The sequence below is a fragment of the Cygnus atratus genome, chromosome 3, assembly GCF_013377495.2.
Source record: "Cygnus atratus isolate AKBS03 ecotype Queensland, Australia chromosome 3, CAtr_DNAZoo_HiC_assembly, whole genome shotgun sequence".
NCBI classification, from domain to species: Eukaryota; Metazoa; Chordata; class Aves; order Anseriformes; family Anatidae; genus Cygnus; species Cygnus atratus.
This window is the reverse complement of record NC_066364.1, coordinates 1,809,414-1,826,513: the sequence shown is the minus strand read 5'-3', so window position 1 is coordinate 1,826,513 and position 17,100 is coordinate 1,809,414. Positions and strand designations below refer to the sequence as shown.

At 54.7% G+C, this 17,100-nt stretch overlaps 1 protein-coding gene across 2 annotated transcripts; it reads right to left on the bottom strand.

Moving 5' to 3' along the window:
- Positions 1–3,135: 3,135 nt before the first annotated feature.
- Positions 3,136–12,227, bottom strand: LOC118256557 (serine/threonine-protein kinase PDIK1L-like). Of its 2 annotated transcripts, XR_004781263.2 has the most exons (6): positions 12,165–12,227; positions 9,939–10,550; positions 8,649–8,865; positions 6,754–7,004; positions 4,545–4,668; positions 3,451–3,474 (listed from the first exon to the last, which is right to left on the bottom strand). XR_004781263.2 is itself a non-coding variant. In XM_050709730.1 (5 exons), the coding sequence occupies exons 2-4, from the start codon at positions 10,482–10,484 to the stop codon at positions 6,769–6,771; spliced, it is 999 nt and encodes a 332-aa protein (XP_050565687.1). In that variant the 5' UTR covers positions 10,485–10,550; positions 12,165–12,227; the 3' UTR covers positions 3,136–4,668; positions 6,754–6,768. The 2 variants fall into 2 exon arrangements, 1 of the variants encoding a protein (XP_050565687.1); XM_050709730.1 differs by having other exon boundaries at positions 3,136–4,668.
- Between the last annotated feature and the right edge of the window lie 4,873 nt (positions 12,228–17,100).

The window sequence follows — 17,100 nt, the reverse complement described above, 5'->3', positions numbered from 1 at the left end:
AGCCGGCACGCCGGGGGCTCGGGGAGTCTGCAAGAAAAGGAGAAAATTAAATCAAGAGAAGCAGGAGCCAGAAAGGAGCCCGAGTTAAAAAAAAAAACACAGCAGTCGTGATCAGGCTGTGCTCATCGGCCTTGGTTAATGAGAATAAGGAGAGAGTGGTTTGGAAAAAAAAAAGAACGAAGGCAAGGTGAAACAGCAGCACTCAAACCTTTGGGCTCCTTGCTGGGCCTTTGCCCTGTGAAAGGAGAGGTCTGACATCGATTTATGGGTGCTGTCACCTCCCCTGCCCCGTCTCAGCCAGGGGCACGAGTTTGTTCAGGCCCTTTGTGGCTCTGTGGGGTTTCATTCCCCAAGCCCCCTTCCAAAGACCACCAGCCTCTGCACTGACCCCCCCCCCGGAGCTGCTTCGGTGGGTTTAAACTCTTGCGGCACCACAGCTGCCTTTATAATTTTTTTCCCCCTATTTCAGTCTGTTAAAAATTGTGGGGGAAAAGTCGAACGCAGTGGTTTTGGCCTCGATCTTTCATGTAAGCAAAAAGCTGAGGCTCCTCAGTGCCAGGCTGACAGCTGAATTCAGCTGGGGCTTGTCTGCAGCAGACATTGGTGGGAAGTAAACGGAAAAGATTTTTTTTTTTTTCTTTTTTAACCTGAAGTCAGTGTGTACAAATTCCTCTGTGGGTGCCTATTTGCCTTAGGGAGCATCTCCAAACCAGTCTGCAGTCATCAGCCTGCCTGTGGTAAGGCTCCATCCGCGATGCTTTCCCCCAGAACTTGTGCAAATCAAGTTCCACCCTTAGCAGCTCTCCCCTCCCCTAGCACCAGGATTTCAAACTCCTGCCTCATTGCAGGTAGTAGTGCTGGGAATTTGTTTCCCGTTAGTATATTTTAAGTAAAGCCTGATGCTGTTTGGCTTGGCAAGTTCCCTGGGTCTCTAGGATTAGGGGAGCCTGTAAAAACAAGGTGGCAAGGCCACGAGACCAGGGGCTTGATCCCAGGAGAGCGCAGGGGGAGCTGTGCCCTCAGTTATATGGGGCTGGGACTCTCAGCTCAGCTTGGACGAGATGAAAAAGCCAGGATCGAAGCGGCTTTCTCCAAAACTTAACAGCCAAATGTTTGGAGGGGCTGCAAGACGGACAAGAGCGATGGGTTTTTGGGTACTGCACCTGTGTCCTGCTGCCACTGTGGAGCACGTGGTGGGACCACGGCCCCTCTCGCAGGGCAGGCCGGGGGCTTTTCCCTCTTTTCCTTCCAGGCACTGCTCGGCAGGGTGAATAACGCCGGCAGAGCGCACGTTGTTTCCATTTAAAAACAATTTAATCTAAATTCTCTGATCCTGCGGCTCCGCGAGAATAAAGGCGAGCCAAGGAAGCCTTACCGGGCGCGAACCTCTGCTTCCGACTTCAAAAAGCCTCGGCAAAAAATCAATTAAGGGCGTATGAAGAATCTTGAAAGAACAACAGGGACTGACAGCTCGAGCCGTACAAGCTCGTTACCTTCTCAGAGCCGAACTCTTTATGATGCTCCCGCACGCTGTCAGCCGGGGCACGTGGGTGTCTTCACACGTTGCCTGCACAGGAACCTGGCACGGGGAAGAGATCTCCTGCTTCTGCTGCGTGGCGAGACGTGCTGGGCCCTGTGATTAACGGAGGGTTCTGCTGATGAATGAGTCGGAGACAGTGCTTAATTTTGGAGACAGATAGACCAGCATTAACTGACTTCATCCTGACCGGGGCCGTAGCAAGTATTCAATTCTACCCTTGATAAATTCTGCCCCCGGCTATCTCGCGTCTCTGTGAGCGATGTTATTTCTGTCCCACTGAAAAAAAAAAAAAGTTAACTAGTCTGAAGCATCCTTAATCCAAAGCAATCAATTTCAGTGCCTGCCTCCGATGGACAAACGGCATTTGGAGGCGATTCTAACGAGCTGCTCGGATGCACGCACGGCTCGGCGCGGGGAGAGAACAATGAGGAACAACTTGCACATTTTTCCCAGTCACAGCAGAAGGGCGAAGCTCCACGCTCGCTAGCTGGTGAAATAGGAGGCTGAATCACAGAGCCGCGTTGCTCTCCCTTCTTCCATCGTTTCAGGAGATTGGGACCACAGGTAATTAATGGCGTGGCGCATCCTTAGTCACTGAGGTTCGTGCTCTGACCCGGAGGAGCACCAAAGCCCAGGGAGCAGGGTGCTGAGGCACCCGATTTCAGCCCTGCCGCCCAGCGACGCACTCAACAGCGCTGCTCTCGGCCTGAGCACACCACAGTCACTCACTGCCGCCGTCACGGGCCTTTCTTGCCACCAGAGCAGCAGCTTTAACCAAGAGCCAGCTACTTTACCCCAGCGCAGGAATTCCTAGGGGCTGGTGCTTTAGGAAAGCAGCCCTGCTGCTCCGCCCGATGCCTTGGACCTAAAGAGCCAGGAGGATGAAAAGCTGTAGGAGCAGGGCACCTCAGCCCCAGCAGCAGCTGAGTTTAGGAAGTCCCTGAACGAAAACTTGCCCTAAATCACAGGCCAGTAGCCACTCACAGATTTATCTTCTAAAAAACTTCAGTGACTGGAGCCCTCTTACACACCTGCCGCCAGCAGGGCGTTCAGCAGCCCAGTCGGGCACCGTGCCACATCTCCACAACCCACACATCCCCCAGCTCCCGTAGCACCAGGAGGGAGGACCAGGAATCCAACGAACAGGAATTCATCATCTCCATAACAAACAAGCTCCCAGCCCCCATTTCCAGTTGTAGATCTTTGTCCAACTCTTCTGCAGCCTTCCCTTCTTCTCTACCAAAATATTGTTACAATGAGAGCTGTACCCAGCTTTTGACCCCGGAGGATCCCACGGATTCCTTCCCTCTTCCATTTTATCCTGCTCCTTCCCTGGTGCAGACATTACGTGCACCCTTTAGATCACTTTTGAATCCTGAGCTTGTTTTCCGAGAGCTACAGCCAGCAGCTCCGGGATTCTCCCCCGCCTTCCCGAAGCAGTCAGTTAAATTAGAGGTTGTCATCGCAGAAATTCATTTACCAATTCAGCCGGTACTAGACTAAGACTTACTGAATTATCGTACCTAGAATCACATATGGCACTTAAAAAAAAAAAAAGCAGATGCTAAGTATTACTGCACTCTGATGCATTAGTAAGAAAAAACCAAACATTTTATTAATTTATAAAGCACGGAGATTCGAGGGGTGTGCAGAGAGCTGAAAACAGCAGCAGCTGTGAGGATACACTGCTAGACAGCAAAATACGAGAAAAGAAGAGTAAACACCCATTTGTGTGCCCCACGTTAGTCCATGTGCTGTGAGGGCGTGCAGACCCATCGGTATTCCAGAAAAATGGAGCTGGTCTCGAGTAAAAACACTCCTGTAGGGCCGGCAGCATCGGCCTGCTCTGAGAGCAGATGGCAGGGCAGACAAGGGAGTTGGAGCAGCTACGGGATTAGGAGGAGATGAAGAAACCGTACTTCAGAGGGGCAGCTCTGCGAAGCAGAACAACAAAGGTAGAGCTCAGTTGCTGCTTGTTTGAGCAGGACGACCAAAGACTGAATTTTACAGCCCGGGGAGCAGGTGAGGAAGTGTTGCACCTCCCCCTGGAAGGCCAGGGGAGCCCCTGGATGAAGACAGCGCAGGAAGAAAGATGCTGTCCCTGAATCTAGCTCATATCGCGCTGCTTAAGAACCAGCCTTCTTGGAGTAGGACAGGGTGGGAAAAACATAGTCAGCCAAGGTCTTCCGTGTGGCAAAGGAGCTCCCTAAGTTATCTTTTTTTGGCAGTTTATTCCTCTCCTATAGAAGGAAGCTCTCCCTGTAGGGCACTATTTCACCCCTGCGCATCAGAAGGGCGTCGGAGGAAGCTTTCAGGAGCTCCCGGCTTCTTAAGAAAAGCAGGGATCAGGAGTAGTTTGCAGATACATAAAAATATCTCTCAAACAGGGCACAAATTAGACTCCCCGTTTACCTGCCAAGATTCCAGTTCAGTCCTTCTCGTTTCCCTTGTGAGAACAGCTGGCACAAGCAGCTAGCACAGCAGGAAGCACGATCCCTTAAGCTACTTTAAGTGTTAGTGACGCATACGTTCTAATCAAGAGTTGGCATCTTTAACATTCTTTGTATTTATTTTAAGAAAGCATTTTAGTTAATCTAAGCAAGAATATTCAAAAGCTACTGGGAGGAAAATACATTTTTTGTTTCTGTTAAAACTTTGCAGAACAGACACCGAACGCTCTGCCAGTTCACTCCGCAGCCATCACTTAGTTACGTGGCCCAGCAACACGGAGCGAAGAATTAACACAAAAAGCTCCAAGTAAACCTGGTAAAGACAACTCCTGCCTTCCGCGCCAAGGACACACAACGGAAAGCAGGTTCAGAAACTCCTGTGCGGCCGTGCCAAACAGTTCAAGGCGTTCCAGCCAAGCTCTGACCTACCTAGTGGCTGCATAAAAGAACACAAGTACAAAAAAGCACGGGGGGGTTGCACAAAAATAAAATATTTGTCGTTCTCTTAAAATTACTGTACAAATAAATAAAGTTATCGTCCGTTTAAATACAACCGTTTGGGAAAACTGGAAGCCTGCAAGGTTCGTGTCTCGTTCTTTCCTGATCCAGCCACTCCTTGCGAAAGAAATCAGTCGTTCACCGCCTGCGAGGCCCCCAGACCGTGGTGGGACACAGCACCTACGAAAGAAACATGATGAAGTTACAAAATAATACGCTTGGCAAGGGCACTGACCATACCACAGGTCCCCATATCCACTGTTTATGGGAAAAGGTGTGCCTTGTTTGGTTCAAGAGGTTTTTTTCCTGAAGGTCTTGCACTGTGAGAAACCCTACCCCGGTTCTGGGCTACTCCTGATTTTAGATTAGGAAACGATGTGGAAAGGATATGAAACGGGTCTGTTTTCTGGGCTGGAGCACCCACAAATCGGTGCCTCAACGTTTCCAACGGCTTGCGAACGGCGCCGTGTGGCATGGAGCGCCGTGCCACTGCACCGGCCCAGAATGCATGCCCCAAGAAGGCACGGCAGGTATTCACATCACACCCTACCTAACAGGAAAATACGATAAATTAAAAGTTTCGAGGCAGACCGATGGGGCTTTTTTCAGGGCAGTCCGTACTCCCCGGCTGTGCCGCCCTTTTTTCTGCGAGCCTGTTTCCCATTAAGGGATCATCGTAAAAACGGAAAATCAGAGGAAAATGAAGAGTACTAAACCTGACGCCGCGCCGTTACAACCTTTTTACTTTGTTCTTTCAAGCTCCTGTAGAACAAACCACTTCGGGGGCTGGCCTGCCAACTAGTGGCACTGCTGCTATCACAGCGTGCCAGCCTCGGGACGGGGCCCCCAGAACTGCAGAGCGTAGCGGGCTGCTGCTCGAGTAGCTGTCGGTGACAAAACCGACGTTCCTGGCTAAGGAGCGTTGGCTCGTCCACTGAGGTTTCAGGAAACGTTTGACGCAGCACCGCTCGAGAAAGTATTAGACAAACAGGAGAAGACTGCAATTAGTAAAGAGGAAGACGTACGGCAGCTAACCTGGCCCAAGGGAAAACTGAAGTGGGTAATTTGGAAACGAAGACACCGGAGCAGAGCTTTATCAAGATGGGCACTGGGAACAGGCTTGCTTAATTAAATGTTTTCACTAACATCCGATGAGCAATTAGGAGCGCACCAAAGCTGAGGTGTTACGATTACAAGAAAGGATGAAGATAGTTAGGGTCGTTCACCTTCGAACTGACAGGAGAGGAGCCTGGGTAACAGAAAACAGAAGGTTACGCGTCTGCAAACAAAAGTTTTTACTGTAACCCAGATGTTATTATTTGAAAGGACTCAGGTCAAGAAGGGCCTTAGGATACAAAGTAATTAGAAGAGGAATAAGCGATACAGGTGTGAAAGAGGAGAGGTGATTCTGGGATACATCAGGAGGAAGACTTCCAGGCTAGTTCATAAATACTAGTGCTTTACAAGGACCTAAGAGACTTCATGGCTACGATGCATGCAACAAATTCAACCCCACGATGCCCATGACAGCAGAAAACAGGAGCTGAAAATCCTGGAAACTCCCTTCTGCGAGTCCATGTCTTTGCTGTTAACTGCTCAAAGACATGAAATCCAACAGAACGTCTTGGATTTTATACGGGGCAATCAAACCTCTGTCCGTGTAGAGACTAGAGGTCACCAAAAACTCAGAAGGATTGGGAATTTTGTTTGTTTATTTGTTTGTTTTTTTAAAAAGCGGGCATGAAAGCGAGTCAGTGTTGCTGCGAGGCTGGATCGAGGCCTTTGTGTTAACGAGCCCAGGGCAGGAAAACATAAAAAGCACCTAAACATACCCAAGGTGCACGCCTACAGACATACAGCAACTTCACCCACCTTGGGTTTTATTTCGTTAGCAAATACATTACAAAAGGGACAAACACAGCACAGGTAAGCGCTGGAGTGGATGCCAGAAGTCTGCCCTCATTTATGGAAGCAGTTGAGATTTCGGACAAAGGACAGGCAGATCGAGGAGCAACACGGCCAATTCCCTTATCGCGCACCGTTAAAGAGACAGAGGTTTCTTTGTCAGAGGTAATTCACCCAGATTTCCCACGCATTTAATTTAACGAGGTGGTTCCTTCCCATCTGACTGCATCCTTCTGGTGCTAAGCGTTCAGAACTGCCCCGGGTCACGTTCGATTTTAGAGGGCTTTGGCCAGCAGGTCAGCAACTAAAAACCCCGTGAGCCCACACGGGGACCGAGAGGGGCCCGGCACAGACACTAACCTGAGCGCCCTTGGTCTACGAGAGCGAGCGCTGGCGCTTCTTGCCGTAGGAGATTTGCCTGATGCGGGCTTCCAGCTGGAAGGCATCCAGCCGTTCCTTGGGGTTAAAAGCCAGCATGTCGTGCAGGAGCTCGCAGAGATCGGCCGGCATGGACTTCTTGTTCTTCAGAGGGATTTGCAGCTTCATGTTGGGGTTCTCCAGCAGCGCCTCGCCCAGAGGAATAAGCTCCTTGCCTTGGCAGATGTAAGTTCCTGAACACAGGGTAGAAGGAGTCGGCTTAAGCAAGGGGAAAAAATCTACGCAAAAGACTGCCACGTGAAGCAGGGAGAGGCAATCCGGAGGACAAAACATCTGAAAGATCACCAGGAAGATCACTGCTTAGGAGGCCAGGTCAAATACTGAAATGAACCTCCTCCATCTGATCCTGGCTCACCCCGACAGCAGGCCTGGAAGCTCTCGAAGGGGGAAGGAAGGGACTGAGCTTGGCTCGGGCGACTTGAAAGAGTTAAACACAAACCCTATTTGCTCAGCAAGTCAAACAATTTCCAGTTAAAATGACAGCACACGCCATTTGCCGCTCGCCAACTTCTCCTCGGCGAGATTAAGGAAGGGAAATGTAAATTTACTCCCGGTCATCTAAATAATTTCACCGCTTGTTGAAAAATGATTAACCGGCTTCCCAAACAGACAGTAAAAACAGCTTTGCTCGCTCGGGCTGCTCTGCCCCTGCGCCAGGCGAAGAATAAATGTTTCAAAGGCAGTGACCTGTCTGCGTGGGGAAAAGGTTGGCCACGCAAACTCCTTATCTCGAGTTGGCGGGCGGCTATTTTAATGAGATCTGTTCATGCTTTGGTCTCAGCTGCAACCGTTTGCTTGCTTTTGTAGGCAGGAGCTAACACGTTTATCAACGTTTGGCATTTTAAAGAGAAATAAATAATACGATTAGAACCCAGCCTACTTTAAAAAAAAAATAATTAAAGGGGTAGCGCAAAAGCTTATCAAAGCCCCTGTGTGGAAATCCCTTTTAAGTTTAAAATTTAAACGTTTAGGAGACAGACAGGTGCTCTGTGATCTCAGAGCCGGGGTAGATGCCTGCAATTATTATGCTAATCTGCATGACCGGCATTCTCTGCTCTCGAGATGGATTTTCCCACCGCAATATACTTTTCCGAAATCGTTTAGCACCACTTATTCCAAGCGCGCGTGTACGTGGGGGGGGGGTTTGGAGGAAGGGGGCGGACAGAGCAGGCCATCGGGCGAGTCATCCCTCGGAGAGTTTGCATCTCGAAACGAGGAAACTCAGCCAGGGCGCGGCGAAGCTGACCTAAACGTCCTTGCCAAGTTTGTAGCTTGGCTCCTTGGAACATCCTTCCAGCGCTGCCGTCCCCTGGACGTGCCAAGTCAAGGGTAGAAGCAAATTCCTAAACCCAGTTCCAGGCAGGGCAGGTTTGGGTTTCGGGAGCATTAGAAGCGCTCCTGAGCGAACGGCAGCCCACAGATAGGGAATGCTCCGAGAAGACGGACGCCTCACTAAGAGCTTTCTGTCTTAAAACTCCTTGGTGCCCACCAGGGCCAACCCCGCTCTGAGCAGAGTTCCTTGCGGGTAAGGAAAGCCTGGCAGCAAAGAAGCCAAAAGCGATCTTTCCCGTGACCTTTAAACCCCACAAAGTATTTTTGGGATTAAAAAAACCAACAACAGCCACACACATTCACTGGCAGAAGAACGATCTTCTGAACATCACAATTTGCGGACGTAAGAAGTGTTCCTTCTGCCTTACTGATACGTTTTGAGGTCCTAGAAACCCTACGCGAACAGCAGCCACTCTAGGAGAAATTCGTGCTAGAGAGAAGGGATTTCGCTCTGCGCTTTTGGGGCAAAAAGCCCCAGTCCTCACCGAGCAGCTCCTTCTCGGTGTCCCCGTCCCGGAAGGTGATCCGCTCGACCATAGCCCAGAAAATGATCCCGAGGGCAAAGATGTCAGCCTTGGCCGTGTAGTGCCCTTCCCACACTTCCGGAGCCATGTAGAAGTTGGAGCCGCAGGCGGAGGAGAAGCGGTGCTGGTTCACGTTCCCCTTCCCCTGACACACCTTGCTGAGGCCAAAATCTGCCACCTGCAAAGACGAAGATGAGAAGGAAAACGAGCTCTTGGCGGACACCAAATTCCCAAGGACATTTACAAGCAGCAGCCCGACAAACTCCGGTCGGAAATCCCCCAGGGAACCAACAGCTGTCGGGTGGCGCCCCTCGTGGAACAGAGCTACCGTGTCCTGTCATTTAGGTGCCCGTTCCTCGCCCCTTCCCCGACGTTTGCTCCCCTCCCTAGGGAGGGGGAACCAAATATCTGGTTGCTCTGTGTGTGAAGTTCATTCTGACCAAATCTGACCGGGCACAAAGGTACCTGGAGCGACAGCTGAGGTAGGAGTGGCTCTTACTGCCCCACGGGGGGGGTGCACCGAAGCTCCGGCCTTGCTGTTATCGTCCAGTGATGAAGAGGGCATTGATTTAAGCGTCCCTCGATGGCTCTCCGGGTCCAAGCACGAAAATCCCTATTGTTCTGAGTGGCCAAGACATGAATTATCTGCGAGGCACCGAGCTACAAAATTACGGCCAGCCACGGAAACTCTTGGGACTGCGGGTTCAGGAGGAAGCTGGCTCCCAGCTTTGCAGCTGCTTCTCAGGGCAACATGGCCGAATTTCATTCCGGTGCTTCCAGAAACGCAGCTGGCTCACCTCTACCTCAATCGGGCACCACCTCACACGAAGCCCAAGCATTCCCCACCTCCCCTTAAGCTGAGAATTGTGTGCTTGAGGCGGTGATACTGGAAGCGTTAGCTGCTGTAACAGGACTGTGCGTTCTTAAGGTTCGAGGGAAGAGGAAATATCGCCTCGTCTTTGGCTGACCTCTCCGATTATCTAGCGCGCAGAAGCTCGACAACCCTGAGCTGCAGCTCTCCGCAGGATGAGCGGGGGACGAAGGCCTTGAGAGATACAAGCCATCGTGAGCTCCACTTCCTTCCAAGGCTCCTAAAACCCAGCCCACAGCGGACATCAGACGTTCTCGACGCCCTTATCACGAGCTACGAGCAGAGCTTGTCACAAAACTTACCAAGAGGCCACTCCCAAAGACGGAACGTGCGAGCGTGTGGACGACAAGCTGGTCTGGGCAGAGTTTTTATCCCCTTACCTTCACTATGGGGCTGCCACGCCTGTGGGAGATCAAAATGTTGTCGGCCTTCAGGTCCCTGTGCACGATCTGGTTCCTGTGGAGGAAGGCCACGGCGCTGCTGAGCTGCCGCATGAAGCTGTTGTTGAGCTGGGCGTCGGGGCTGCGGGACAGCAGGTACTCGTTCATGTTGCCGCCGTCGCAGAACTCCATGACGAACCAGAGGAAGCAGGCGGCCTTGGGATCCATGCACCTCCGGCCCTTCAGGCAGGTCTCGATCAGCAGCAGGTGGCTGTCGGACTTCCTGAGGCGATGGCTGATGGGCTGGAAGGCCTGCCCGTTCTGCAGGACGCACTCCTCCAGCTGGATCACGTTTTCGTGCTGCCGCTGGATGCTTTGCAGGGCCCAGAACTCCTGCAAAGCCAGCTCCACGTTCTCGGGCACGTTGCAGTGCATCCTTTTCACGGCCACTTTGCTTCTGGTCTTATTAAGGACGGCCTCGTAAACCACCCCGTAGCTCCCTCGGCCCACTTCTCGAACAATGCTGTACTTGGCTTCCGTCGCCATCTCCCGCTTCGGCAACCGGCGAATCAGGGGAAAACACCCGGAGTCATGACAATCCGCAGCAAAACCCTGGAAAAAAAAAAGAGGATGAAAAGCTCAAAACCTCGCAGCTCACCAACTGCCGAGTGCGAATGCTTCCAGGGGCATCATTACGGGATGTAGTTGCACGAGGAGGGCCAGAGCAGGGCTCTGAGAGGAAGCCCATATCCATGGTAACTGGGAGGTGTTATCGGGTACAATCCTGCCCGCACAGCGGGGTGCAGCAGCACGGGGAGCGGCATCGATTTGTCCGCGGCAGCCCGAGCTCTGTGAAAAAAGGAAAAGGGCCAGGCGGACACGTTCGCCGAGCGGGGCAGGAAAGGGAGGAGGAGACCTGCTGGGGAGCAGCCGAGCTCGCTTGAGCAGAATTGACTTTTAAAGAAGCAAAGCGAGACAGAAACGCCGGTTTGGCACGAGTTCTCGCAGCCCTGTTTTCCCCCCCGTGTAACCGTACCGATCCACTGAGGGATGGAACATCTCCCTGCGCTTTGCCAACCGGTTTCCTACCAGCTGTGCTCTGGTCCCAGATCCCAAACCCTTCACGTTCCCACCCTTTTAGCTCCCCTCTGTCCCAGAGCTGCCTCCCCGTGCACCTGCGCAGGTCAAACCCACCCCAGCTCCCTCCGTACCCCTACTCCTTTCCCAAAACTTCCATTTTCTCATCCAATTCCCCCCACACCCCCCAGCCCAACCCCTGAGCTTCCCCCAGACCCCCCCTCCCCAGCCCAGCCACAGCCCCCCCAGCTCCATGGGCACCAGCCCTGCTCCTTCCCCACCCCGGGCCCCTCACCCCCTGCCTCTCCCCTCAGGGTGCTTCCCTACCCCAGGCCCTTCCCCTCCCCAGCCCCTACTTCTCCCCTCAGGCCTCTTCCCCTTCTCAGGCCCTCTCAGGCCTTTCCCCACTCCAGGACCCTTCCCCCCCTCAGGTCTCCCCCAGGCCCTTCCCCCTCCTCAGGCCCCCTCAAGCCCTCCCCCCCCAGACCCCTTCCCCTCCCCAGCCCCTGCTTCTCCCCTCAGGCCCCTTCAGGCCTTTCCCCACCCCAGGCCCCTTCCCCTCCTTAGGCCCTTCCCCACCTCAGCCTCTGCTTCTCCCCTCAGCCCCCCTCAGGCCCTCCCCCACCTCAGGACTCCCCCAGGCCCTTCCCCCTTCAGCCCTGTGCCCTCCTCAGACCCCTTCAAGCCCTCACCCCCCAGTCCCCTTCCCCTCCCCAGCCCCTGCTTCTCCCCGCAGGCCCCCTCACAGCCCCTGCCTCTCCCCTCAGAGCCCTTCCCCACCTCAGGGCTCCCCCAGACCCTTCCCCCCTCAGCCCTTTGCCCACCTCAGGCCCCCTCAAGCCTTTTCCTCCCCAGCCCCTGCCACTCCCCTCAGGCCCCCTCAGCCCGTTTCTCCCCTCAGGCCCCCTCACAGCCCCTGTTTCTCCCCTCAGGGTCCTTCCCCCCCTCAGGCCCTTCCCCACCCCAGGCCCTTCCCCTCCCCAGACCCTTCCCCACCTCAGCCCCTGCTTCTCCCCTCAGCCCCCTTCTCCCCTCAGGCCCCCCTCAGCTCCCTTCCCCCCCTCAAGTCCCCTCAGACCCCTTCCCCTCCTCAGCCCCCCTCAGGGCCCTTCCCCACCTCAGGGCCCCCCCCGCCCCTCCCCCCCTCACCGCTCCGCTCCAGCCGCTCGCCCCCGGCCCCGCCGCCGTCACAATTCCCGCCGCCGTCCCCCGGCCCCGCCCACCGGCCGCCCCCGGCCAATCAGAAAGGAGAAGGCGCGCCCCCGCCAATCAAGAGTCTGCGACCGCCTGCCCGGCCGCCCGCCGCGACCAATCGGCGAGCGGCTCGCTTTCCACGGCTCAAACTGGCCGGGCGGGGAGATGTGCGCATGCGTGGTGGGAGGGAGGCGGGAAGAACTACAAATCCCAGCAGGCTCTGCGGCAATGGACGGGCAGCCGCTAGGGACAAAATTCTGCAAAACGCGTGGGGAGGGCGAGGAGGGGGTCTTGGGGCTGAGTTTTGGGGGTGCCCACAGGGACCCGACCCCCTCAGCACCCCAAAAGTCAGAAAGCTGAGAAATAAAACATCAAAAAAGAGGGGAAAAGGGCGGAGTGCCCACCGCTGAGCATCCTTTGGGGGGCACACTGCTTTTGGGGGACGCCATGATGGAGTCAATTTTGGGGAACCCCCACTGATGGCACCACATTTTGGGGACCCCTCACTGATGGAGTCGCTTTTTGGGGGACCCCACTGATGGCACCAATTTTTGGGGGCCCCCACTGATAGAACCAATTTTGGAGGGACCCCACTGACAGAGCCAATTTTAGGGACCCCACTGATGGCACCGCATTTAGGGCACCCCACTGATGACACCACATTTTGGGGACCCCCTGATGGAGCCACTTTTTGGGGACCCCCCCCCAGCACCCCACCGGCCAACCTTTCCCTCAGCCATTCAGCATGAGGGCTGGTTGTGCCGAACCCCATCCCCTATCCCCATCTACAGCACCTTTTGGTGGTAAAAAAAAAAAAAATCACTTTTTGGGTGCATTTACACATTTCTCATCCTCCCCGGTGTCACAACAAGCACAGGGAAACACCCGAACCCGTGAGAGGTTCAGCAGGCCGTCGGGCTGTGGGGTTTTGGCTTCAAACCCCACAGGACGGGGTGGTCACGGGAGCGAGCGCCTCCCCCCCAGATCCCACAAAACCTCCCTCTAAATAAATAAATTAATGAAGATTTATCAAAACGGGAGCCCAGCAGCGGGATCGCCGAGGGCCGGGCCCAACCAGGGCAGTTCGGACCCTATTAAAAGGCGCTGCACATCCCGGTGACTCAGAGCCTTTACGTGCGAAGGCGACGGTGATGTGGCAGTTTTTCTCTTGGAAAGCACGGTGATGTGACAGGATTTGGGTTTTTTTTTTTTTTGGTATTTTGGGGCCAGGCCCCTCCGGAGGGTGCTGGGAGGTGCAGGGGGAGCGGTGGGTGCTGGGTGGGACCAGAGATTTCGTGGATGCCGAGCGGTGAAATCCCTTATGGTTGGTTTTCTTTCTTGACTGGAAAACCCGTTTCATTAAACTTTAGGGTTTTCCTCCCCGGAGTGAGCCCGGGTGGAGGAATTTGGGGTTGTGCCAGTTGTCCGGATCCGTGCTGGTGTTTTGTGGTCAGAGCTGCCCTCTGCTCTCACGTGGTGTTGTCTGCACCTCGAAATCCTGATCCTGACCCCAAATCCTGGTCCTGCCCCCAAATCCTGATTGTGCTCCAAAATCCTGACGCTGCCCCAAAATCCTGATCTTGCCCCCAAATCCTGATCCTGCCCTGAAACTGCGATCCTGTCCCCAAATCCTGGTCCTGCCCCCAAATCCTGATTGTGCTCCAAAATCCTGACACTGCCCCAAAATCCTGACCTTGCCCCCAAATCCTGATCCTGCCCTGAAACTGCGATCCTGTCCCCAAATCCCGATCCTGCCCCAAAATCCCGATCCTGCCCCAAAATCCCAATCCTGCCTCAAACCCCGGTCCTGCCCCCAAAACCCAATCCTGCCCCCAAATCCCAATCCTAACCCAAAATCCCAATCCTGCCTCAAAATCCTGATCCTGCCCTGAAATCCCAGTCCTGTCCCCAAATCCCAGTCCTGCTCTAAAATCCTGATCCTGCCCCAAAATGCCATCCTGCTCCCAAATCCTGACCCTGCCCTGAAACCCAGATTCTGGCCCCAAAACCCAGTCATGCTCCCAAATCCCAATCTTGCCCTGAAACCCTACAGAGGGAGGGATTAATTCCTTCCCCCCCAGGCAAGGCTGCTCGGTCACAGCCAGCCCAGCGAGTGTCCCCACATGGGGACAATATAGGGGGTGCAAGGCAAGAAAAATATCCCCGTATAGAGCCTAAAACCCTTTTTTTTTTTCACCCCATAACAGCACAGAGCAGTAGGGACCGGGTATGGGGGATTTGGGGCTGTTTGGTGGATGGAAAATGGGTGGGAAATGAGCGTCCCGTGTCCGTTGGGGACTGTGGGGTGCCCAGACGTTCCTTGGGGATGATTTATTTTGTGGGACAGAGCTTGGGGTCGGGGGACAAACAGGGAGATGCCTTTGACACCCCCGCCCCCAGTATTTGGGTGCTGGCCCCAGTGGTGGAGCAGAAACCCGGCAATTTGGGGCTGTTTGGGTGGGTTTTGGACCCCAAGAGCATGTCCATGTGTATTTATGGATGTGGCCCCCACACCCACCGCAGCACCCCCCCAAAATTTCCCCTACAAAACTCCCCCTGCAATGAAGCGCTGGTAGGGATTTGCCTAAATCTAGGAGCTTTTCCCCAAAAAAGTCAGCGCTGAGGGGTGGTTTGGGGGATGGGTAAACAGGGGGCAATTTTATTTTGAATAAAGCAGGAATTTGGGACGAGGTGGCACAAATCCTGACCCCCATGCCCTGTGGGATTAGGGCAGAGCCCGGGGGGATTGGGGTGGGTGCAGTGGGAAGGGTCGTGGTGGTGACACAGCGAGGTTTTGGGGTAAAATCCCCTCGGATGGTAAATGGAAGGGTGTTTAGGGGAAAGGCATCGCTCCTTTTTGTTCTTTGCAGGGGGTTGAGACCCCAAAAGCAGCACTGGGAGAGGGATGGGGGCTGCACGTCGATGTGCAAGCAGAGCGGGTTTTGGGGTATTGTGGGGTGGGGGGGGTGTTTCTGACCCCTGCCTTGGTCAGGAAGGTTTGGGGAGGTGGGATGAGACCTCCTGCGGGGGGTCCCCAACCGGGGCGACCCCAAAGCATCTGCCTGGAAGGGGGCTGTCCCCGCGTCCCCATCACAGCCCCCCTTTTGGAGCAGGATTGAGATTTTTGGGGCAGGGTTGGGATTTTTGGGGTAGGATCAGGATTTGGGGGCAGGATCAGGATTTGGGGGCAGAATCAGGATTTCAGGGCAGGGTCGGGATTTTGGGTCAGGGTCAGGATTTGGTGCCAGGATCAGGATTTGGGGGCAGGCTTGGGATTTGGAGGCAGGATCAGGATTTGGGGGCAGGGTCAGGATTTGGGGGCAGGATCAGGATTTAGGGGCAGGATCAGGATTTGGGGACAGGATTGGCTTTTGGGGTCAGGATCGCAGTTTTGGGGCAGGATCAGGATTTGGGGGCAGGATCAGGATTTAGGGGCAGGATCAGGATTTGGGGACAGGATTGGCTTTTGGGGTCAGGATCGCAGTTTTGGGGCAGGATCAGGATTTGGGGGCAGGATGGGATTGGGGGGCAGGATCAGGATTTTGGAGCGATCGCTCCCGCACATGGCCCCCACTGTGGTTAAGGGTTTTTGACAGCAGGGGGGCTACGGGGGGGATGCAACGGGGTCAGGATCCGGCCCTCGGGGCCGTGCGAGTCCCGAGGGGGAATGGTGCTGGTCCCCATGGGGTCTGGAGAGCCTTCGTCATGCTCATCCTCACCCTGGTGGGTGTATTTTGGAACCCCCCTCGTCCCCAAAATGTCCCTGTCAGGGGTAAGTCAGCAGCAGGGGAGCGTGGTCACCGCTGGCACTGATCAGCGCCAGCTCGGGGGCAATGAAGCCCCCAGATCCCAGTCCTGACCCCAAACCCCAATCCTGCCCTTTGAGATCCTGATCCTGCCCCCTAATCACGATCCTGACCCCGCCCCCTAATCACGATCCTGACCCCAAATACCATTCAACCCTGATCTTACCCCCAAATCCCGATCCTGCCCTGAAACCCCGATCCTGACCCCAAAACCCGATCCTGACCCCAAAACCCAATCCCGACCCCAAATCCCAATCTCAAATCCCAGTCTCTCAAACCCTCCCCGTGCCCCCCCCTCGCGCCGGACCCCATTTGCTTTGTGTCCTCTTTACAAAAAGGATCGCCGCCTTTTGGGGTCCTCCCACCCCGTCCTGCTGGGGCTGCTCTTTTCCCCCAGCGACCCCAAAAGATGGAAACCGCAAAAATCCTCTCCTTATTCTGCAAAGGGGGTGAATCCTCCCCAAATCCCAACCCAGTTCCCTTTCTCACGGGGTTTAGGGTGCTGGACTTGGAAATGCCGCAAACCGGGCATCGCTCCTGCCTGGCGCGCTGCCCCCAGCTGCCAATCACCCCGGGTTAATTACCGGGACCTCAATTATCCCCCCCTGGTTAATTACCGGGACCTCAGACAACGTCACACGATTCGCGGAAAACCAACGTGCCCCTAATGGCAAACCGAGGCAACCCGAGTGCTGGAGGAAAGCCTGAGCGGTGGAAATATTAAAAAAAATAAATAAATCAGCTTTTATTTTTCCTTTTTCCCCACCTCCAGCCCAGGAATCTCTTCGCCCCACGGCTCCCCAGGGGCGGCGCCACCACTTTTTTGGGGGATTTTTATGGATTTTTGGGGGGTTTTGACGCCCGCCCGGGCGCGCGCGGAGCCGAGGTGTCGGGCAGGACGCGAAACGTGCTCGCTCGGCAGGCGAAGCAAAAACAAAAGGAGCCGTGTCGCTCCGACAGCCAGCCGACTTCCCGGGGAGTTGTTTCGGGGAATTTCCGAGCCACGATCTCAGCGGTGCTGCAGATTTTGGGATTGGGACGTTGGGGGCAGCGAGGGATGCTCGGGGCAGCGAGGGATTCTCAGG